Genomic DNA, 24,979 nt, shown 5'->3' with positions numbered 1-24,979 from the left:
TGGCTGATGATAACTGAACATCTTTTCATGTGCTGTCTTGTATATTCTCTGATAAAATGTCTGTTCATGTCTATTGTTCATTTTCAATTGAATTGTTTTTTACTTTTGAGTTTTGAGAGTTCTTTGTATATTCTAGATACAGATCCTTTGTTGGAAATGTGGTTTGTAAATAGTTTATTCTAATCTATAACTTGCTTTTTCATCCTTTTAACAAAGTCTGGGAGAACAGAAGTCTTAAATTTTAACAAAGTCCAGTTTACCAAGTTTTTTTCCTTTTAGGGACTGTGCTTTTGGTGTCATTTATAAGAACTCTTCAGTGGGTCTACAAATTCTCTCAAGTTTTATAGCTTTATGTCTCACATTTAAATCTATGATCAATTTTGAGTTAATTTGTATAAAGTAAGTTTCATTTTTTTTGCCTGTGAATATCCACTAGCTTTAGCACTATTTGCTGAAAAGGCTATCTGTCCTTCCACCATTGACCTGCTTTTGCTTCTTCCTCAAAAATCAGCTATATGTCCTTGTATAGATTTATATTTGGGTTCTCTATTCTGTCCTGTTGATCTTTGTGTCTATTTCACTACCAATACTACAGTGTCTTGATTATTGTTAGCTATACAGTAAATCTTAAAATTGGATAGCATGAATTTTCCCTTTTTTTTTTCAAAATTGTTTCATTTATTCTACTTTTTTTTCATACAAAATCTAGAATAAGCTTGTCTTTAGCTACTAAAAGTGTTACTGGATTTTGACAGAAATGTTATTAAATCTAGAGATCAGAGTTAAATCTCCAATCCATAAACAGTGTTGTTATGGATTGACTTGAGTCCCCCTGAGAAGTAAAAGTGTTAGCCGCTCAGTCATTTCTGACTCTCTGTGACCTCATGGACTGCCCGTCAGGCTCTCTGTCCATGGAATTCTCTCCAGGGAAAAATACTGGAATGGGTAACCATTCCCTTGTCCAGGAGATCTTCCCAATCCGGGGATTACATACAGGTCTCCCGCACTGCAGGCAGATTCTTTACTGTCTGAGCCATCAGGGGAGTCCCTTGAGTCCCCCTAATAAGCCCTAATCTCCAGTACTTCAGAATGTGACCTTATTTGAAAATAGGGTCATTCTAAATGTTGTTAGTTAAGACAGATTTATACTGAAGTAGTGAGGGACTCCTATTCCAAAATGACAAGTGTCCTTATAAAAGGTAATTTTGGACACAGGTACACATAGAGGGAAGATACATGTAGAAGAATGGAGAGAATGCTATGTGAAGCTTAGATTTGTGCTGCCACAAGCCAAGGAGCTACTAGAAGCTGAGAAAGATACCTGGAACATATCTGTCCCTGTCACCTTTAGAGGGAGTATGGCTCTGCTAGCACCTTGATCGCAGACTTTTAGCTTCCAGAAGTGTGACACAATCAATTTCTGTTGTTTAAGCCACTCAGTTTGAGGGACTTTGTTACAACAGCCCTAGCAAACTAGTAAAATGTGTATCTGTCCATTTATTTCTGTCTTCCTTGATTACATCAGCATTTTATAGTTTTCAGCACACAAGCCATATATGTTTTGTTGAATATATGCCCAGGTGTTTCTTTTTTTAAAAATGAATGTGATTATAAATGTATTGTTTTTTCTACATGTTCATTATATATAAAAATACAATTGTATACAGAAATACAATTTTTAGGTATGTTTTTATTGTATTCTGCAACCTTGTTGAATTTATTCATCCTAGGACTAATAAATGTTTTTATTAGTTTTCTGTTGTTGGTACTAATTTAAAAGTGTTTTTTTGAGATTCCTTGGGATGTTCTATGTAGACAGTAATGTCACATGCAAATAGGAACAGTTTTCTTTTTCCAGTCTTTACACTTTTGATTTCCTTTCCTTGTTTTGTGCTGATGGGGCTTCTAGTACTCTGCTGAATATAAGTGGTGGGACCAGGCATTCTTCCCTTGTTTCCAACATTAAAGATAGAAATCCAGTGTTTCACCACAAAATATGATGTTTACTATAGGGTTTTGTATATATACTTTTATCAAGTTGAGGAAGTTATTTTCTATATCTAGTTTGCTGAAAAGTTTTAAAATCATGACTGGTTTTTCTGCATCGTTTGGTATGATCGTGTGATTTTTCTCTTTGTTGATTTGGTGGATTACATTGATGTCGGAATATTGAACCAGCTTTGGATTTCTGGAACAAATCCTACTAAGTTGTGGTGTATAATACTTTTAATATATTTTTGGACTTGATTTCCTACTATTTTATGAAGGATTTTTGCATTTTGTTAATGGGGGTGGTGTTAGTCAATAGTTTTCATCTTTTGTATTATCTTTGTTGGGCTTCCTTGGTGCCTCAGACAGTAAAGAATCTGCCTGCAATGCAGGAGACACAGGTTCAATCTCTGGGTCAGGAAGATCCCCTGGAGAAGGGAATGGCACCCCACTCCAGTATTCTTTCCTGAAGCTTTCCATGGATGGAGGAGACTGTTGGGCTACAGTCCATGAGATCACAAAGAGTCAGATATGACTGAGCAACTAACACGCTTTTGTTTTGCTTTAATATTAAGTAGTTCTTCTGTGTATTCTTGCCACCTTTTCTTAATATCTTCTGCTTCTGTTAGGTCCATACCATTTCTGTCCTTTATTGAGCCCATCTTTGCATGAAATATTCCCTGTTATCTCTAACTTTCTTGAAGAAATCGCTAGTCTTTCCCATTCTATTCTTTTCCTCTGTTTCTTTGCACTGATCACTGAGGAAGGCTTTCTTATCTCTCCTTGCTATTTGGTATAGCAAGGTTGTTTGGCTTCATAAGAATTGGAGTGTCAATCAAGTCAGTGATGCCATCCAACCGTCTCACCCTCTGTCGTGTCCCCTTCTCCTCTTGCCTTCAGTCTTGCCCAGCATCAGGGTCTTTTCCAATGAGTTAGCTCTTCACATCAGGTGGCCAAAGAGTTGGAGCTTCAGCTTCAGCACCAGTCCTTCCAATGAATATTCAGGACTGGTTTCCTTTAGGACAGACTGGTTGGATCTCCTTGCAGTCAAAGGGACTCTCAAGAGTCTTCTCCAGCACCACAGTGCAAAAGCATCAATTCTTTGGTGCTCAGCTTTCTTTATAGTCTAACTGTCACATCCATACACGACTACTGGAAAAACTATAGCTTTAAAAAAAAAAAAACAACTATAGCTTTGACTAGACGGACCTTTGTTGGCAAAGTAATGTCTCTGCTTTATAATATGCTGTCTAGGTTGGTCATAGCTTTTCTACCAAGGAGCAAGCGTCTTTTAATTTCATGGCTGCAGTCACCATCTGCAGTGATTTTGGAGCCCCCCAAAATAAATCTGTCACTGTTTTCGTTGTTTCCCCATCTATTTGCCATGAAGTGATGGGACTGGATGCTGTGATCTTAGTTTTCTGAATGTTGAGCTTTAAGCCAACTTTTTCACTCTCCTCTTTCACTTTCTTTTTTTTTTTTTTTTTTAATAAATTTATTTATTTTAGTTGGGGGCTAATTACTTTACAGTATTGTAGTGGTTTTTGCCATACATTGACATGAATCAGCCATGGGTTTACATGTGTTCCCCATCCTGAACCCCCCTCCCACCTCCCTCCCCATCCCATCCCTCTGGGTCATCCCATTGCCCCAGCCCTGAGCATTTGTCTCATGCATCGAACCTGGAAAGGTGTTCTCTTTCATATATGATAATATACATGTTTCAATGCTATTCTCCCAGAACGTCCCACCCTCACCTTCTCCCTCAGAGTCCATAAGGCTATTCTACGCATCTGTGTCTCTTATTCTGTCTCGCATATAGGGTTATCGTTACCACCTTTCAAATTCCATATATATGCATTAGTATACTGTATTGGTGTTTTTCTTTCTGGCTTACTTCACTCTGTATAAGAGGCTCTTTGGTTCTTCCTCGCTTTCTGCCATAAGTGTGGTGTTATCTGCATATCTGAGGTTATTGATATTTCTCCCAGCAATCTTGATTCCAGCTTGTGCTTTGTCCAGCCTGGCATTTCGCATGATGTACTCTGCATATAAGTTAAATAAGCAGGATTATTTTTGCTTAAACACAATTTAAAATTATTTGGGGTATATTTCTAGGAGTGGAATTGCTGGATCATGTGGCAGTTTTATGTTTAACTGCTTGAGTAGTCGCCAAACTGTTTTCCATAGTTGTTGCCTCATTTTACATTCCTATCAGCAAATTTTTTTTGTACCTAGTCCAGCAATCTTACTCTCCTATGTAGTTGGTGTGTGAGTATATTAGTTGCTTAGTTGTGTCCGACTCTTTGCAACCCCACAGATTGCAGCCCACCAGTCCCCTCTGTCCATGGGATTCTCCAGGCAAGAACACTGGAGTGGATTGCCATTTCTTTCTCCAAAAACTATAGAAAGAAAGAAAGTGAAGTCTCTCAGTTGTGTCCGACTCTTTGTGACCCCATGGACTGTAGCCTACCAGGCTCCTCCATCATGGAATTTTCCAGGCAAAAGTACTGGAGTGGGGTGCCGTTTCCTTCTCCCTATGTAGTTGGTAGTTCATTTATATATAATGCAATTGGTGATGTACTTGGGTTAATATCTTCATCTTATTATTTGATTTCAGTTTTTCTAAACTGTTTGCCTTTTTCTCTCTCCTATCTTGACTTCTTTTGTATTATTCTATTTCTCTATTACCTAGTTAGTTGTGCATTCTTTTATTGCCTACCCCAGAAATTATGATATGTACTCTTGACTTACAGTATTCTAATAAAAATAATAACTTTGATCACTCTCCCATTAGTGTTCCTCTGACCCCTATCTTTATCATTTTATTATTACAGATAATTATTTTGTATTTTATATGTCTTTTAAGGCATTATTTTTTGTTTTTACAGAGAATATTCATTTCTGTTTTCCCACATATTCACCTCTTCTGTGGCTCTTAATGCCTTTTGAATTTTCATCTTAGATTACTTTTATCTTTTAGTATAGGTTTTAGCCAGTAATTTTTCTCAGTTTTTATCTATCTGAAAATGTCTTTACTTTGCCTTCACTTATTAAAGGGTGTTTCTGCTGACCATAGGACAATGGTGAGCAGTTGTTTCCTCTTGGCTCTTTAAATAAGTCATTCTGTTGTTTTCTAGTATTCCCAAGTCCAGCAATAGTTGTTCTGTTGAAGGTAAGGTGTCTTTATTTCCCCCACTGGTTGCTTTTATGATATTTTTCTTTAGTTTTCCACAATTTAAATGCGATATGCTTAGGTGTATTTTTTGTATGTATTCTTCTGAGGATTTGCATAACTTTTTGAACCTATGGGTTGTCTTTAATCAGTTTTGGCAAATTCTTGACCATCATCTTGTTATATATTGCCTCTGCTCATTCTCTCTTCCCTCTTTTGAGGTTCCAGTTATGTATATCCTAAACATTTTCATGTGTTTTACACATCTATTATGCTTTTTTCTATATTTTTCAGTAGTTTTTGGTCTGTGTGCTTCTGGTTTGGATATTTTCTATTGCCTTGTTTTCCATTTTGCCAGTTCTTTCTTCTGATATATCTAGTGAGCTCTTAATTTCATCATTTATGTATTTCATTTAAAAAATTTCCATTTGGTCTCTCTGATGATAGATTCCAATTTTCTGGAATCCTTCATCTTTTATTATCTCAAACATATTTCTCATGTACAGTCTTGGGACTGAGCTGAGTTGAGGCTGGGTTTCAGTTTTTTTTTTTTTTTTTGGGTTTCAGTTTTGATAGGTCTCTGCCTCCCTGTCATTTGCCCCCACTGCTGAAGTGTGGTCGCTGAGGGGAGGGGCTTCCAGCTGAGAGTGAGTTATGCTCGTTTCCCCTAGCTGGACTTGAGCTTCTAATTTATGTTTCCTCATGCTGATAACACTGCCAAAATCTCCACTCTGCTTTTCAGAGGCTTTGTGCTTAGCTTTTTAACCTCCTGCCCTGTGCATCTCTAGAATTTTCAGATATCTTGAAGGGATAATTAGCTCTGTGTCAGGCCCAAACCTAGGTACTTCCCTGTTCACCCATCTGTCACTTTTGTTTTGAATTTTGTTTGTAGTCTTTTTTTTTTCTTATTTTTATTTTATACAGGAGCATCATCGATTAACGGTGTTGTATTAGTTTCAGGGGGTACAGCAAGGTGATTCAGTTATATATACACATGTACTGTCTATGGTCTTGCACGACTACCAGAGCTCTGCTGGTTTCTTGGTTCTCTAGCATCAACTTGGGCAAAACTTGCTTCTCAGTCTCTTGCCTTACACCCAGGTTCAGCAGATACCTCCTTGGAGAAGTGGCTGCACTTATCAGGCCACCTCTGCATGCTTCCCTGCTCTCTGGATTCCTGGTCTGTCTAGCTCTTTTCCCTCAGTAGTTCTGGAGTAGCCTTCAATAGATACTTTAAAACGTTTTTACGTTTTTTCCCCTATATTTTAAAGTTGTTCTTGATGGAAACATTGATTTAATTTAAAGTTATTAATTTAAAATTATTTCTTCATGCTTGGACGTGATAGTTGCGTATAGTTTGTTGTATGTTATTATATATAAATATATGTTATATTTGTTATATATAGTGTATATATAGTTATATTTATTATATATACTAATATATATATTATATATAGTGATAGTGATAATAAGTGGTAAAGTGATCGTCACATATAGTTATGTATCAGTTATCACATCCCTTATACAGTTAACTTCTTTCAACACCAGTTTCTCTAAGTGACTCTTGATTTTGTGACTGTGTTGTGTCACAGAAGGCTTCTGGAAAATGTTTTATATCATTGTAGAAATAAATTGAGTCTTAGTGGAAAGGCCTTGTGGTGAGAATATGTTATTAGTTAAAAATCAGCAGTGACTCTGAAACTGTTATATAAACATGTGAAAAAAATATTTGGTAGTCAAAAGCCCAGATGTACATTTCTTGGGATAATTGATCTGTTTCTGTGGTTATGATAATTTTAGTATGGTTTTATGTTTGGGGCCACTATTTTTTCTTTTTGTTTCCTTAGTATCAGCTTACAGTGTTAGCTTTGTTTACATCATGTGATTTCAGAGTTCAAAGAACTCCACTGTATGTTTTTAAAATTTTCTTTTAATGTAAAAAGAACAGGAAAATATGAGACCAAAGTGATATCTCTTCCTTTACCTCCCACCTCAAAATATGTACTACTGTGTATAACTACTACTTTTCCTCTCCATTTCATTTTTTGTCCTCCTCTCCGATTGATATATGTTAGTTGACAAAAATACAGAAATTGAAGTACATTAAAAAAAAGAAAATTGAAATTTCTTATAATCCCATTACCAAGCAGTAATCAGGTTTCTGAGCATTTGACACATATCCTTTGTGGATTTTTCTATGTAAAATGAACTGTATTGTTATTTGTCATTCTCAGCCAGGCCTTTTCATTAATATCACCTGTAGTAATTTAAATATCCGTATAGATTCTGGAATACACCTGATACTTAACCAAATCAGAATCTTTAGGGGTAGGGTGAAGAGGGTTTGTTGAAAAAAACAAAAACTTCCATTCAGAAAATTTTAATTGCCTTCAGAAATCTTCTAAAACAGAAAAAACAAGAATATGGCCATATTATATATGAAGAAAATTAACTTGTATACAACTCTTCATCTAATGATTTGATTTTTAACTTTTTCCTAGCCATTCCACCCTATGGTGAACTTGGATTGCTCTCGAGATTTCCGGCCATTTCTCTGTGCACTGTATGCTCCTATTTGTATGGAATACGGACGTGTCACACTTCCCTGCCGTAGGCTCTGTCAGCGGGCTTACAGTGAGTGTTCGAAGCTTATGGAGATGTTTGGTGTTCCTTGGCCTGAAGATATGGAATGCAGTAGGTGCGAAAATCATAGATTTTTCATGGACCATTGCTTCTGTTGCAGTATATTTGAAATTATTTGTCTTCTAGTTCATCAGTTTTTAAGAACTTTTCTAAGTGTGTATGTTACTTATAATTTTGAACAGAAGTTTCATGCCTCAGAGCTGTTCATTTTCTTAGGAATTTGGAATGAAATGAAAAAGGTGGAAAAAGAAAAACATTTCTATGAAGAAGTTTTTAAAATAATAAAGAAAAACATAAGATATAGATTGTTGATATCTTTCCCTTACAGGTTTTTTTTTTTTCTGGTTATAAAAGTAATGCCATTTATAAAAGATTAGAAGATATAGAGAACACAATCATTTGTTGCTTCATTATTAAATATCTTTAATGATGATTTAATGGGACTTTAATAACTGTGGTGTTGGAGAAGACTCTTGAGAGTTTCTTGGACTGCAAGGAGATCCAATCAATCCATCCTAAAAGAGATCAATCCTGGGTGTTCATTGGAAGGTCTGATGTTGAAGCTGAAGCTCGAATACTTTGGCCACCTCATACGAAGGGTTGACTCATTGGAAAAGACCCTAATGCTGGGTAGGATTGGGGGCAGGAGGAGAAGGGGACGACAGGATGAGATGGTTGGATGGCATCACCGACTCGATGAACATGGGTTTGGGTAGACTCCGGGAGTTGGTGATGGACAGAGAGTCCTGGCGTGCTGCAATTCATGGGGTCGCAGAGAGTCGGACACGACTGAGCGACTGAACTGAACTGAACTGAATATCTTTATGGTTTCAGTGTTAATGACAATAGTAGTTCTGTCATTTCTGTTTTTCTTTCTCTTTTTTTCAATTTTGTTTTTTTGACCATGCGACATGTGGGATCTTAGTTCCCTGATCAGAATAGAACCCATGCCCTCTGCACTGGAAGCACGGAGTCTTAGCCACTGGACTGCCAGGAAAGTCCCTCCGTTCTGTTTTACTGTCATGTATTAACATACCCAGACCTAGAAAATGTCAGATACTTTTCACATCACTTCCAGTATATAGATTGTAAGCATTGCCTAAAGGTTTGAGGATATTTACCTGACAGTCTTATAGATTTGTATAAGATAACATAATTGTTAATAATAACGTGTGTGGTAGTAATACTGCATTTTTTATACTATAATGTTGTACCTTTTTGTGTTCTTGCATGTTTCAAGGATAAAGCATAGATGAATACCTATAAAACTCATACTATCTAGCTTTGTCCAATAATATTTTGCAGTGTTTGCTTCAGGTGTTTTTTGGCCACACCCAAGATCCCACATGGCTTGCAGGATCTTAGTTACCCCAACTAAAGATGGAACCTGGGGCCCCAACAGTGAGAATACCGAGTCCTAACCATTGGACCACCAGGGAATGCCCCAGATGTATTTTTTAAAGAAATAAAACAGTACAGGTAGAGTTGAAGATTCCTTCGTTAGTATCCATCTTGATTTCATTTCCTTCTTTTCTCCCCAGAGATGAGATAATCATTATGTTGAATTTGTTGTTAATCCTTCTTAGGTTTGTTTTTATACTCTTACTATACACTACATACATTTCCACAAGCAACATTGTATACTTTTTTACATTTCATGTGTATATATAATGTTTATGTATCAGTGTTTATATCTGTATCTGTGTTTATATTTGTTAATGTGGTTCATTCCTCTTAATTGCTGTGTAATGGCCAATTGTGTTAATATTATTATCTATAGTTATCTAACTATCTTCTACTGATGGTCATTTAAATTATTTCCAAGGGTTTGCTATTATGGGCAGTGCTGCATGGAACACTTTTTTTCTCCTTCATGTTTAAAATTAATTTTATTCATCTATCAGTAGCCCTTGGAGATAGGTAAAAAGCCCATGTTGTTACTGTCATTTGATAGATGGAAAAACTTAAAACATGTATTAGTTCCTTGTAGTTTGCTTTCTCTTATTTGTCTACGCTATTTTCTACCTATTTGACATACTGTCTTATCTAGCCCCATCAAACCATTCATCCACTGTCTCCCCAAAACCTTATAATATTTACAGTTTCTCTTTTAGAAATCTAAATTTCTTGGTATTTATAACAACAGTTATGAATTACCTCAGCAGGAATCCTATTTTATGTTTTGTGTCTAGCTCCCATTGTTTAGTGGTCTTTTTATTTCAATAGATTATGTACAGTTATAGAAATGTCATTGTGATCTCTGTTTTGATAGTATTAAATCTATTTTATGTCCTCACTATTTTGCCTGGAGTTGCCTAACTCTGAATTCTTACTTAAATTCTGACAAACTGATCTTTCATAATAACCTTTCATTCTTCCACATCTCTCATATCCTTCTTCATACTGTACCTGTTCTTCAGTTTCATGGATACTCCAAAGTTTTGGGGGTTTCCCCTCGCCTTTCCTAATAGGTTCCTTCCTGATCTCATTTCTTTTCTTACTTAGGTTAAGCTTTGTTGTCCATCACATAAAATAGTACTTTTGCTAACAATTTCAACTTATTCCTTCTATTGTACTTGTTCACATCTCTAGCTGGACCAATTCAACTAATTTCTTCCAAATTAATTATGCTGCATATTTAATTATTTAAACCATAGCAACTCCTTTTTTTTTTTCCACTACAGTCCAGATTCTATCATTGTTTTATTATATTTGCTTTATCACATCTGTCCATCCCTCTACTGATCCACTAATCTACATTATTCTTTGAGTGTATTTCAAAATAAATTAGAGACAGCAGTTATTGTCTTCAGAAATATTTTATCAGGTCCTTCACCAAACATTTGTGTATAGTTTTTTTTTTTTCTATTTAAAACTTTACAAGGAAATGCACAAATCTAAAGATAACACCTGAGTTTTAACAAAAACCTGCAGCTTAGAAAGCCAAATCCTTAGAAAGATATAGAATAGGATCATTACCATTACCTCATGCTCTCATGCTCCTTGCTAGTCAGTCCATGTCTATACCATCCTCTGGAAGCAACTACTGTTTAGCATCCTTCCTAGATAATTACTGTGTATATTCTAGAACATCATACAAATAAAGTCATATGTGGTGTAACTCTTATTTTGCTTGAGTTAAGATTGCTCTTTCTTGCTCTGTGTTCAAGACTCATTAATGTTTTTGTGTTCATTAATAGTTCTTTTCTTTTTCTTGTCTTCTGTTATATAGATTACTATATTTTGCTTATCCATTCTCCTGTTGATAGACATTTTAAACCATAGCCACTCTGTTTGCTCTTTGTCTTTAGTCAATTTCCAATTTGGTCAACGAAAAGTTTCTGTTCATTCTTCTCAGCACTTATGCCAAATCTATGTCACTCACTTCAAACCTATATTTCATTTCACCTTTATTCCATATTTAACTCTTACTCCCCTCAACCTCAGTCTGTCATCCTTTCCTGAAAATCACTTTAGCATTTTGTGCAAACTGTTGTGGTCTGCTACATCTCAGACCAGTCCTTCTCAGTTTCCTTTCTTGCATCTTATTCTTCCTGGTGCTTCTTAGCAATCTGTTTCTGTTCTTTTTGATTCTACATGCTTCCCCTGGATAATTTCATCTCACTGATTTTAATTGTTACTCACATGCTGGTGACTCCTAAATCCAAATCTATAGCCTTGGCATCTTTCTGGTAAGTTCCAAATCTGCATAACAAGCAGCCATTGGATATCCTAACCTGAATTTGTCTCAAGTACCTCAACTTCAACATGTCTAAAATTGATTTTACTCCTTGCTCATTTTTTTTTTTAACTCCTGGAAAGCATATTCCTCCTTCATTGACCTAAGCTGCCACATCCAGTCAGCTGTAGATTCTGTTGCTTTTATTTAACTAATTTCATAGCTGTCTCATTCTCACTGCCTTATCTGGTTTTAGTTATGGGTCATCAGATATCTCTGCTCTCAATTTTGTACAGCTCAAATGTCTTCCATACTCCTAGTCATCTTTCTAATTAACTTGTGTGTGTGGTGAGCACTCAGTCATGTACAACTCTTTGAGACCCCATGGACTGTATATATAGCCCACCAGGCTCCACTATCCGTGGAATTTTCCAGGCAAGAATATTGGAATGGATTGCCATTTCCTTCTCCAGGAGATCTTTCTGACCCCAGGATCGAACTCACGTCTCTTGCATCTCCTGCATTAGCAGGCAGGTTCTTTACCAGTTGAGCCACCAGGGAAGCTGTTAACTTGGGTAAGGGCTATATGAATATATTTAGTCAACAGTCATCAATTCAGCAAATATTTAGTCAACAGTCATCCATTCAGCAAATATTAATTGGATGTCTTGCACGTGCTAGACACTATTCCAGATAGTGAAGATGAGTAGTGAACAAAACGTGGTCTGTTCTTATGGAGCTACAGTTCTAGTGATGGTTGTAATGGTAGGATATAAATGAATAGATAACGTCAGATAGCAATGAATGCCAATAAGAAAGGCTAAAGTTAGGTGGTAGGAGATAAATAAATAGATAATGTCATATGGCAGTGAATGCCAACAAGAAAGAATAGAGTTAGGTGATAGTGATACAGTATGGAGGCATTAGGGAAGTCCTTTTTGATAAGGAGACAGTGGAACAGGGACGTGAATGAAATGAGAGAACAAATGATACAGATATCTAGGGAAGATCAGTCCAGGCAGAAGAAGCAGAACAACAAGTGCAGAGGCTCTGAAGTGGAAGCATGCTGATATATTCACAGAACAAGAGGGACACCACAGAGGCTAGAGCCATGTGAATAAGGGGGAAGTGAAGGAAATATGATCAGAAAGCACTGGGGTTGGGGGGTGTCTTTAGAGCTTTTTTATGGAATTTGGATTTGATTCTGAGTGAGTTAGAAGATTTTGAGCAGAAGAGACATGATCATGAGCACAGGGGTGGCATGACTTTAAAGGATCACTCTGGTTCTTATGTATAAATGGAGATGAACTGCAAGCCACTCCAGAAATCCAAGGATGAGGTAGTAACAGCTCAAACTGGGTGGACGCTGTGGAGGACATGGAAAATGGTCAGATTCTAGAACGTTGCGAAGTTGAATGACAAGGAGTGCTGGTAGGTTGTGAGGTGGATATGACAGAAGCAGTTTCAAGTAGAACCCCAAGGGTTTTGGCCTGAGCAACTAGAAGAATGGGATTACCATTTGTGAAAGTGGAGAAACTAAGGAGTGGAAATCAAGAGTTTGTTTTTGGAAGGATTAAAAAGTAAGGAGTGTGTGTATGGTGAACTGGCAGTTGGATGTACAGATATATCCATCGATATGTTTATATCAGTGTTTATACACACGCATACACATATTTCTGAAAGTGCTTACCTCTCTATGCCTTATCTCTTGTCACAGTTCATGCACACTTTGTGCCCCAGCAATACTAAACACATCCTGTTCAAACCTCTGTGCCTTGGCTTGCGTTTTTTGCTAGAATACTGATTGCCATACTGCCAGTACTGGCAAATACTGATTCAAAAATCCTGTGTTGAGGGACTGACATGAAGTCTTCCATAACTTTGATTGCTTCATATGTCATGCTGCTGTATCTTGTATTGTGTTTACAAGTTTGTGCCTTCTTTGGACTCAAGGATAGAGATCCTGGTTTTTAGGTATTTTTCTCTTAAAGCCCTGGCTTACCGCAGAGTTCTAATAAATGCCTCTGTGCAATAAGTTTCTGTCATTTGGCTTTATAATCCAAGCCTTGTGAAGAAAATGGTTTGTATTAGATTAATCAGCTTCAGTATAAGGTTATACATGTATTTGGCAAACTTAATATCAGTGATAGTTTCTTGTGAACTATTTGATGCATGTAACTACTGAATATCTAGTTGATGGGAGTCTGAAGGCTTAGAAACTGATGCTGCCAAGAAAACTGAAAATGCAGGAAGTTCATGAGAACAGTACTTCCAATCATGTGAGTATGTCTGCAGCATATCCCTGTTTTTCCTGTACAGAAAAATATTCTGTACAGAGAATAATGTCTCATTCTCTCCTACCCTCTCTCCATGTCCACAAGTTTATTCTCTATGTCTGTTTCTCCATTGTTGCCCTGTAAATAAATTCTTCAGTACTATTTTTCTAGATTCCATATATATGCGTTAGAATACAATATTTATTTTTCTCTTTCTGACTCACTTCACTCTGTATAATAGGTTCTAGGTTCATCCACCTCATCAGAACTGACTCAAATGCCTTCCTTTTGGTGGCTGAGTAATATTCCGTTGTGTATATGTACCACAACTTCTTTATCCATTCATCTGTCAATGGACATCTAGGTTGCTTCCATATTCTAGCTATTGTAAATAGTGCTGCAATGAACATGGGATACATGGGTCTTTTTCAGCTTTGGTTTCCTCAGGGTATATGCCTAGGAGTGGGATTGCTGGGTCATATGGTGGTTTTATTCCTAGTTTTTTAAGGACTCTCCATACCATCTTCCATAGTGGCTGTATCAATTTACATTCCCACCAACAGTGCGAGAGCATTCATTCCCTTTCCTCCACACCCTCTCCAGCATTTATTGTTTGTAGATTTTTTGATGGTGGCCGTTCTGACTGGCGTGAGGTGATATCTCATTATAGTTTTGATTTGTATTTCTCTAATAATGACTGATGTTGAGCTTCTTTTCATGTGTTTGTTAGCCATTTGTATGTCTTCTTTGGAGAAATGTCTGTTTAGGTCTTTTTCCCACTTTTTGGTTGGGATGTTTGTTTTTCTGGCATTGAATTGTATGAGCTGCTTGTATATTTGGAAATTAATCCTTTGTCAGTTGTTTCATTTGCTATTATTTTCCCCCACTCTGAGGGCTGTCTATTCACCTTGTTTATCATTTCCTTTGCTGTGCAAAAGCTTTCACGTTTAATCAGGTCCCACTTGTTTACTTTTGCTTTTAATTCCATTACTTCAGGAGGTGAGTCATAGAGGATCTTGCTTTGATTTATGTCATCGAGTGTTCTGGCTATGTTTTCCTCTAAGAGTTTTATAGTTTCTGGTCTTACATTTAGGTCTTTAATCCATTTTGAGTTTATCTTTGTCTAGGTGTTAGGAAGTGTTCTAATTTCATTCTTTTATATGTAGCTGTCCAGCTTTCCCAGCACCATTTATTGAAGAGGCTGTCTTTGCCCCATTGTAAATTCTTGCCTCCTTTGTCAAAAATAAGGTACCCATAGGTGCACGGGTTTATTTCTGGGCTTTCTATCTTGTTCCATCGGTCTATATTTCTGTTTTTGTGCCGGTAATATACTATCTTGATGACTGTAGCTTTGTAGTATAATCTGAAGTCAGGAAGGTTGATTCCTTCAACTCCATTTTTTCTCAAGACTGCTTTGGCTGTTCGGAGTCTTGTTTCCATATGAATTGTGAAATTTTTTGTTCTAGTTCTGTGAAAAATGCCATTGGTAATTTGATAGTGATCGCATTGAATCTGTAGATTGCGTTGGTAGTATAGTCATTTTCACAATATTGATTCTTCCTACCCAGAAACATGGAATATCTCTCCATCTGTTTATGTCATCTTTGATTTCTTTCATCAGTGTCTTATAATTTTCTGTGTACAGTTCTTCTGTCTCCTTAGGTAAGTTTATTCCTAGATATTTAATTTTTTTGTTGCAATTGTGAATGGGATTGATTCCTTAATTTTTCTTTATGATTTTTCATTATTAGTGTATAGAAATGCAAGTGAGTTCTGTGTATTGATTTTGTATCCTGCAACTTTGCTAAATTCACTGATTAGCTCTAGTAATTTTCTGACACTACCTTTAGGGTTTTCTATGCATAGTATCATGTCATCTGCAAACACTGAGAGCTTTACTTCTTCTTTTCTGATCTGAATTCATTTTACTGCTTTTTCTTCTCTGATTGCTATAGCTAGGACTTCCAGAACTAGGTTGAATAATAGTGGTAAAAGGGGACACCCTTATCTTGTTCCTGATCTTAGGGGGAATGCTTTCAGTTTTTCACCTTTGAGAATAATGTTTGCTGTAGGCTTATCATATATGTCCTTTACTATGTTGAGGAAGGTTCCTTCTGCACCCATTTTTTGAAGAGTTTTAATCATAAATGAGTGCTGAATTTTGTCAAAAGCTTTTTCTGCATCCATTGAGATTATGATATGATTTTTTTCAATTTGTTAATATAGTGTATCACATTGGTTGATTTGCATATATTGAAGAATCCTTGCACAATCACAGACAACTAGTCAATCATATCATACAGACCATAGCCTTGTCTAACTCAATGAAACTAAGCCATGCCATGTGGGGCCACCCAAGACGGATGGGTCATGGTGGAAAGGACTGACAGAATGTGGTCCACTGGAGAAGGGAATGGCAAACCACTTGAGTATTTTTGCCTTGAGAACCCCATGAACATTTTGAAAGGCAAAAAGATAGGACACTGAAAGATGAACTCCCCAGGTCGGTAGGTGCCCGATAGGCTAATGGAGATCAGTGGAGAAATATCTCCAGAAAGAATTAAGGGATGGAGCCAGAGGAAAAACAACACCCAGTTGTGGATGGGACTGGTGATAGAAGCAAGGTTCGATGCTATAAAGAGCAATACTGCATAGGAACCTGGAATGTTAGGTCCATGAATCAAGGCAAATTGGAAGTTGTCAAACAGGAGATGGCAAGAGTGAGCATTGACATTCTAGGAATCAGTGAACTAAAATGGACTGGAATGGGTGAATTTAACTCAGATGACCATTATATCTACTACTGTGGGCAGGAATCCCTTAGAAGAAATGGAGTAGCCATCACAGTCAACAAAAGAGTCTGAAACGCAGTACTTGGATGCAATCTCAAAAAGGAAGGATGATCTCTGTTCGTTTCCAAGGCAAACCATTCAATATCACGGTAATCCAAGTCTATGCCCCGACCAGTAATGCTGAAGAAGCGGAAGTTGAATGGTTCTATGAAGACTTCAAGACCTTTTAGAACTAACACCCCAAAAAGATGTCCTTTTCATTATAGGGGACTGGAATGCAAACGTAGGAAGTCAAGAAACACGTGGAGTAACAGGCAAATTTGGCTTCGGAGTACAGAATGAAGCAGGGCAAAGGCTAATAGAGTTCTGCCAAGAGAATGTACTGGTCATAGCAAACTCCCTCTTCCAACAACACAAGAGAAGACTCTACACATGGACATCACCCTAGGCCAACATTGAAATCAGATTGATTATATTCTTTGCAGCCAAAGATGGAGAAGCTCTATACAGTCAGCAAAAACAAGATCGGGAGCAGACTGTGGCTCAGATCATGAACTCCTTATTGCCAAATTCAGATTTAAATTGAAGAAAGTGGGGAAAAACCACTAGACCATTCAGGTATGACCTAAATCAAATTCCTTATGACTATACAGTGGAAGTGAGAAATAGATTTAAGGGAGTAGATCTGATAGACAGAGTGCCTGATGAACTATGGACGGAGGTTCGTGATATTGTACAGGAGACGGGAATCAAGACCATTCCCAAGAAAAAGAAATGCAAAAAAGCAAAATGGCTGTCTGAGGAGGCCTTACAAATAGCTGTGAAAAGAAGAGAAGTGAAAAGCAAAGGAGAAAAGGAAAGATATACCCATTTGAATGCAGAGTTCCAAAGAATAACAAGGAGAGATAAGAAAGCCTTCCTCAGCAATCAATGCAAAGAAATAGAGGAAAACAATAGAATGGGAAAGACTAGAGATCTCTTCAAGAAAATCAGAGATACCAAGGGAACATTTCATGCAAAAATGGGCTCAATAAAGGACAGAAATGGTGTGGACCTAACAGAAGCAGAAGATATTAAGAAGAGGTGGCAAGAATACACAGAAGAACTGTACAAAAAAGATCTTCACGACCCAGATAATCACGATGGTGTGATCACTCACACTCACCTAGAGCCAGACATCCTGGAATGTGAAGTCAAGTGGGCCTTAGGAAGCATCACTACGAACAAAGCTAGTGGGGGTGATGAAATTCCAGTTGAGCTATTTCAAATCCTAAAAGATGATGCTGTGAAAGTGCTGCACTCAATATGTCAGCAAATTTGGAAAACTCAGCAGTGGCCACAGGACTGGAAAAGGTCAGTTTCATTCCAATCCCAAAGAAAGGCAATGCCAAAGAATGCTCAAACTACCACACAATTGCACTCATCTCACATGCTAGTAAAGTAATGCTCAAAATTCTCCAAGCCAGGCTTCAACAATATGTGAACCGTGAACTTCCAGATGTTCAAGCTGGTTTTAGAAAAGGCAGAGGAACCAGAGATCAAATTGCCAACACCCGCTGGATCGTCGAAAAAGCAGCAGAGTTCCAGAAAACATCTATTTCTGCTTTATTGACTGTGCCAAAGCCTTTGACTGTGTGGATCACAATAAACTGTGGAAAATTCTTCAAGAGATTGGAATACTGGACCACCTGATCTGCCTCTTGAGAAATCTGTATGCAGGTCAGGAAGCAACAGTTAGAACTGGACATGGAACAACAGACTGGTTCCAAATAGGAAAGTAGTACGTCAAGGCTGTATATTGTCACCCTGCTTATTTAACTTATATGCAGAGTACATCATGAGAAACGCTGGGCTGGATGAAGCACAAACTGGAATCAAGATTTCCGGGAGAAATATCAATAATCTCAGATATGCAGATGACACCACCCTTATGGCAGAAAGTGAAGAACTAAGAGCCTCTTGATGAAAGTGAAAGAGGAGAGTGAAAAAGTTGGCTTAAAAGCACAACGTTCAGAAAACTGGATGTGAGAGTTGGACTATAAAGAAAATAGCGCAGAAGATTTGATGCTTTTGAAGTGTGGTGTTGGAGAAGACTCTTGAGAGTCCCTTGGACTGCAAGGAGATCCAACCAGTCCATCCTAAAGGAAATCAATCCTGGGTGTTCATTGGAAGGACTGATGTTGAAGCTGAAACGCCAATACTTTGGCCACCTGATGTGAAGAGCTGACTCATTTGATAAGACCCTGATGCTGGGAAAGATTGAGGACAGGAGGAGAAGGGGATGACAGAGGATGAGATGGTTGTATGGCATCACTGACTCAATGGACATGGGTTTGGGTGGACTCTGGGAGTTGGTGATGGACAGGGAGGCCTGGTGTGCCCTTGTTCATGGGGTCGCAAAGAGCTGGACATGACTAAGAGACTGAACTGCATTCCTGGTTTAAACCCAGTTTGATCATGGTGTATGAGCTTTTTGATGTGTTGCTGAATTCTGTTAGCTAAAATTTTGTTGAGGATTTTTGCATCTATGTTCATCAGTGATATTGGCTTGTAGTTTTCTTTTTTTGTGTTTTCTTTGTCTGGTTTTGGTATCGGGTTGATGGTGGCCTTGTAGAATGAGTTTGAAAGTGTTCATTCCTCTGCAATTTTCTGGAAGAGTTTTAGAATGAAAGGCATTAGCTGTTCTCTGAATGTTTGATAGAATTCTCCTGTGAAGCCATCTGGTCCTGGGCTTTTGTTTTTTGGGAGATTTCTGATCACAGCTTCAATTTCAGTGCTTGCAATTGGGTTGTTCATAATTTCTATTTCTTCCTGATTGAGTCTTAGAAGATTGAACTTTTCTAAGACTCTGTCAGTTTCTTCCAGATTATCCATTTTATTACCATATATTTGTTCATAATAGTCTGTTGTAATCCTTTGTCTTTCTGCACTGTCTGTTGTGACCTCTCCTTTTTCATTTCTAATTTTGTTGATTTTATTCTTTTCTCTTTTTTTCTTGATGAGTCTGGCTAAAGGTTTGTTAAATTGTTTATCTTCTCAAAGAACCAGCTTTTAGTTTTATTAATCTTTACTAGTGTTTGTTTCATTTCTTTTTCACTTATTTCTGCTCGGATCTTTATGATTTCTTTCCTTCTACTAATTTTGGGGGTTTTTGTTCTTCTTTTTTTAGTTGTTTTAGGTGTAAAGTTAGGTTGTCTGTTCGATGTTTTTCTTGTTTCTTGAGGTAGGATTGTATTGTTATAAACTTCCCTCTTAGAGCTGCTTTTGCTGCATCCCATAGGTTTTGAGTTGTCATGTTTTCATTGTCATTTGTTTCTAGGAATTTTTTAATTTCCCTTTTAACTTCTTCAGTAACCTGTTAGTTATTTAGAAACGTGTTGTTTAATCTCCATGTATTTGTTTTTCTTATAATTTTTTTCTTGTAATTGATATCTAGTCTCATAGCGTTGTGGTCGGAGGAAATGCTCGATACGATTTCAATTTTCTTACATTTACTGAGGTTTGATTTGTGACCCAGGATGTCCTCTATGCTGGAAAATGTTCCGTGTGCCCTTGAGAAGAAGGTGTATTCTTCTGCATTTGGATGGAATGTCCTGAAGATATCAGTGAGAGCCATCTCATCTAATGTATCATTTAAGACTTGTGTTTCATTATTAATTTTCTGTTTTGATGATCTGTCCATTGGTGTGAGTGGGTTATTAAAGTATCTTGCTATTATTGTGTTACTGTCAATTTCTCCTTTTATGTCTGGTAGTGTTTGTCTTATGTATTGAGGTGCTCCTATGTTGGGTGCATAGATATTTACAATTGTTATGTCTTCCTCTTGGACTGATCCCTTGATCATTATGTAGTGTCCTTCCTTATCTCTTGTAATCTTCTTTATTTTAAGGTCTATTTTGTCTGATATGAGGATTGCTACTCCAGCTTTCTTTTACTTCCCATTTGCATGCAATATATTTTTTCCATCCTCTCACTTTCAGTCTATATGTGTCTTTAGGTCTGAAGTGAGTTTCTTGTAGACAGCATATATATGGGTCTTGCTTTTGTATCCATTCAACCAGTCTGTGTCTTTTGATTGGAGCATTTAATCCATTTACATTTAAAGTAATTATTGATATATATGTTCCTATTGCCATTTTCTTAATTGTTTGAGGTTGATTTTTTAGATCTTTTTTCTTCTGTTGTATTTCTTGACTGTATAAGTCCCTTTAACATTTCTTGTAAAGCTGGTTTGGTGGTACTGAATTCTCTTAACTTTTGCTTGTCCGAAAAGCTTTTTATTTCTCCATCAATTTTGAATGAGATCCTTGCCAGGTACAGTAATCTTGGTTGTAGATTTTTCCCTTTTAGTACTTTAAATATATCCTGCCATTCCCTTCTGGCCTGCAGAGTTTCTGCTGAAAGATCAGCTGTTAAGTGTATGGGGTTTCCCTTGTATGTTACTTGTTGCTTCTCCCTTGCTGCTTTTAATATTCTTTCTTTGTGTATAGTCTTTGTTACTTTGATTAGTGTGTGTCTTGGCATGTTGGGTTTATCTTGTATGGGACTCTTTGCACCTCTTGGACTTGATTGACTATTTCTGTTTCCACATTGGAGAAGTTTTCAACTATAATCTCTTCAAAAATTTTCTCATACCCTTCATTTTTCTCTTATTCTTCCGGGACCCCTATAATTTGAATGTTGGTGCGTTTGCTGTTGTCCCAGAGGTCTCTGAGACTATCCTCAGTTCTTTTCATTCTTTTAATTCTTTAAGGTCTTTGTTAATTGATTCTTGCATTTTCTCCATTTTGTTTTCAATGTTTTTGGTCATCTTTACTATCATTATTCTGAATTGTTTTTCAGGTAGTTTGTCTATTTCCTCTTCATTTATTTGGAATTCTGTGTTTCTAGTTTGCTCCTTCGTTTGTGTAGTATTTCTCTGCCTTTTCATAATTTTTGTTTAACTTGTGTTTGAAGTCTCCTTTTCCCAGGCTTTGAGCAAAGTTGAAATGTATCCTTGAAGAAGGTTGAATTCTTTCTTTTGGTTTCTGTCCTCCTAAGGCTGGTCCAGTGGTTTGTGTAAGCTTCCTGTAGGGTGAGATTTGTGCTGAGTTTTTGTTTGTTTGTTTGTTTTTCCTCTGATGGGTAAGGCTGAGTCAGGTGGTAATCCTGTCTGCTGATGATTGGGTTTGTGTTTTTCTTTTGTTTGTTGTTTAGATGAGGCGTCCTGCACAGGGTGCTACTGGTGGTAGCATCACCAGCATTGGGTGATGCTGGGTCTTGTGTTCAAGTGGTTTCATTTGTGTGAGTTCTCACTGTTTGATACTCCCTAGGGTTAGTTCGGAGAAGGCAATGGCACCCCACTCCAGTACTCTTGCCTGGACAATCCTATGGACGGAGGACCCTGGTGGGCTGCCATCTGTGGGGTCGCACAGAGTCGGACACAACTGAAGCGACTTAGCAGCAGCAGCCGCAGCAGCAGGGTTAGTTCTCTGGTAGTTTAGGGTCATGGAGTCAGTGCTCCCACTCCAAAGGTTCAGGGCTTGATCTCTGGTCAGAAACAAAGATTCCACAAGTCGTTTGTTATGGCATTAAGTGAGATTAAAACAAATATCCAAAAATGAGAAACCAAAGATGAACCCCAGATAAATGGCAGTTACAAAATCAGGCAAATAATAATTAATATAATGGAATATACCCATATACATATACACCCATGAGCAAAGTCAAAACAGTCCAACAAAAATAAAGTACAGTAGATTGATCTGGCAAACAAAGGAAATCAAAAATTATATTTATCAGTTAAGAACAAAACTAACTAAAGCACAAACTGGAAAACAAAACTAAAGCAAGGTACCAATTGGGGAATAAAGCATTGAAAACTAACAAATATGTTGAGAGGAAAGGAAGGAAAGAAAAGAAAGAATAGATATACAAATTTAGAGATAGATGAAGAAGATTTATATACATTAAAGATTAACTGCAAGGGGGGAAAACAGTAGGAAAGACAAAGAAAGGGATAAATGTACAAAAAATACAATGGATTAAAAAAAATTAAAATTATACAAGGGAGAAAAGGAAAAAAAAAACAGAAGAAGAAAGAAAAAAGGAAAACTCCACAGAACTGCAAAAGCCCAACATAGCGGCAGAGGTTTATAACAACAGTAAAAAGTGTGACTGAATATACACATATACGTATATACCCATAGGCAAAATCAGAAAAGTCTGACAAAAATAAAGTACAATAGATTGACCCAGTGAACAAAAGAAACCAAAAATTATATCAACCAGAACAAAACTAGCTAAACCACAAACTGGAAAACAAAACTAAAGCAAGGTGCCAACTGGAGAATAAAGCATTGAAAATAAAATCAACAAATATGTTGAGAGGAAAGAAGAGAAAGAAATGAAAGAATAGATATGCAAAGTTAAATAGAGGTAGATAAAGAAGATTTATATATGTTAAAGATTAACTGCAAGGGGAAAAGAACCGTAGGAAAAGCAAACAAAGGAATGAATATGGAAAAAATAAAAATAGGTTTAAAACATTAAAAATTAAAATTGAAGAGAAAAGAAAAAAAAAAGGAAAACTCCACAGAACTGCAAAAGCCCAATGTAGAGGCAGAGGTTTATAACAACAATAAAAAATGTGACTAAGGAAAAAAAAAAAAAGCTCAAAAGCTTAATTGGATTTCATAGTGCCAGTAAAATTGACAGCTACAACAGAGGTGGGGGAAAAGGGGGAAAAAAGAAAAAAAAATTTCGAAAGAATCTACAGAATAAGTCAAAAAATAAGAATAATAGATGTTTTTCTTGAGTCACTGCTGTCAGTGTCCTTTCTGTTGCTGGGAGTCACAGTCCACCTCACCTCCCTAGGGTGCCCTCCAATACTGTGCTGATCTCTGGACCTGCTGTGTGGGCAGCTCAGATTCTAATCTGGTCCTACTCCTGTGTGTTCTTGCCTGCAACGTCCACAGCTATCAGAACTAGTGCGTTTTCTTTTGTGGGAGCTCTCAGTGACCTTTTATATATTCCTTAGACACAGAGTCTGCCTAGTTGATTGTGTGGATGTAATCTGCAGCTTGTACAGCTGGTGGTAAGGTTTTAGGTCTTCTTCCTTAGCCACACTGCCCCTGGGTTTCAATTGTGGTTTTATTTCCACCTCTACATGTGGGTCATCCACTGGACTTTGCCCCTGTGACTGCCTTGGAGGACTTGGGTTTGCCCCTGTGAGGACCAGATGTGGAGGTGGTTCAGCTGCTTGGGTCGCAGGGGTTCTGGCAGCACCGGGTACTCAGGGGAGTTGGTCTAGGGCAGCAGGAAATCCAGTGCTCTAGAAGGGTATGGCAACCAGTATTGGCCAATATGCTCCAGTGTTCTTGCCTGGAGAATTCCCCTCCTCGGACAGAGAAGCCTGGCAGGTCACAGTCTGCAGGGCTGCAAAGAGTTGGACATGACCAAAGCAACCCTGTGGGCATAGACGCAAGACTTTTTTTGCCTGTGGCAGCTCTGCCCCAGTGGGAATTGAGCATGAAGGTGGCGCAGCTGCTTGGCTTGCAGGGACCCTGGTGGCGCCAAGTGTGCAAGGACATGGACTGCCTCCGCTGCAGGAGTTATGTCTCTATCAGAGTCTTTTTTCGAGCCTCTTGTAGCTGGCAATCAAAAGGCCTCTTTGGCCAGTCTATCTCTGTAGCTCTGCCTGTTCAGGCACTTAGAGGGCTACCTTGCCTGGGGTACTTCTCTGTTGTTCGGTGTGTCAGGCACATAGGGGCCCCTCTGGCTGAGATCCTAGACTGTAGGTTGGCGCCTCTGGCACCTAAAGTGGCACCCTGGGTGGGGTCCTTTTCTGTAGTTCAGCGCATCAGTCACTTAAAGAAGCACCCTGGGTGGGGTCCTACTGTATAGTTTAGTGCGTCAGGCATTTGATGGCCAGCCTCTTTATTGTTCGGCTGCCGATGCTGGCATGTGGGAAGAGAGAGGCTATGGTGATGGCTCCATCCCCTACCCGTGACTCAGCAGTATTGCCTTGCTTCCATGGCTGCCTGGCTTTCCTCCACTGGCATTTCCCACCACGATCTCCTCCCTCATATCCCCTCAATCCGTCTCTCCACAGTCAACAGCAGCCCTCGCCCTGGGATTGCTCCACAATCCCTAGACTCCATCTCCCAGCTCCTGAGCTTTCCACGGGACCAGCATTCCTGTCCAGGGTATGTATGGCTGCTGCAAGGACTGTCTGATTCTCATTCCATTTAGGCTGCCACAGATCAGCTGTTTCACTCTCAGCCTTAAATGTTTCTCCTCTGACTCAGACAGTTGCCCTGCTGTGGGGATTGGATCCCTGCTTCAGTTCCCTCACCAGCCAAGGGCAGGTCCAGTCCTACTAACACTCCTGTTTTTCCCTGTAGTTCCTTCGTCCTACCAAGTTTTGCGTGGTTCTATATATTCT

The 24,979-nt window shown here is 38.0% G+C and overlaps 1 protein-coding gene across 5 annotated transcripts in view; it reads left to right on the top strand.

Moving 5' to 3' along the window:
• FZD3 (frizzled class receptor 3) overlaps positions 1–24,979 on the top strand; it is a 108,569-nt gene that overhangs the window by 24,319 nt on the left and 59,271 nt on the right. For 3 of the 5 annotated variants that reach the window (XR_014055606.1, XM_081496217.1, XM_081496203.1), the window contains exon 3: positions 7,666–7,862. The exons of 1 other annotated variant lie outside the window; for it this stretch is intronic. Coding sequence is in view for 2 of the 4 variants with exons in the window: in XM_081496217.1 (XP_081352343.1) it covers positions 7,666–7,862 (197 nt within the window). In the remaining 2 variants the exon portion in view is untranslated. The remainder of the gene's footprint in view (positions 1–7,665; positions 7,863–24,979) is intronic. One more of the 5 variants, XM_081496225.1, reaches the window with a different exon arrangement.

The sequence above is a fragment of the Giraffa tippelskirchi genome, chromosome 1, assembly GCF_054371585.1.
Source record: "Giraffa tippelskirchi isolate mGirTip1 chromosome 1, T2T-mGirTip1v1.2.pri, whole genome shotgun sequence".
Lineage (NCBI taxonomy): Eukaryota > Metazoa > Chordata > Mammalia > Artiodactyla > Giraffidae > Giraffa > Giraffa tippelskirchi.
The sequence above is the reverse complement of the archived record's forward strand: the minus strand, read 5'-3'. Positions and strand labels throughout refer to the sequence as shown.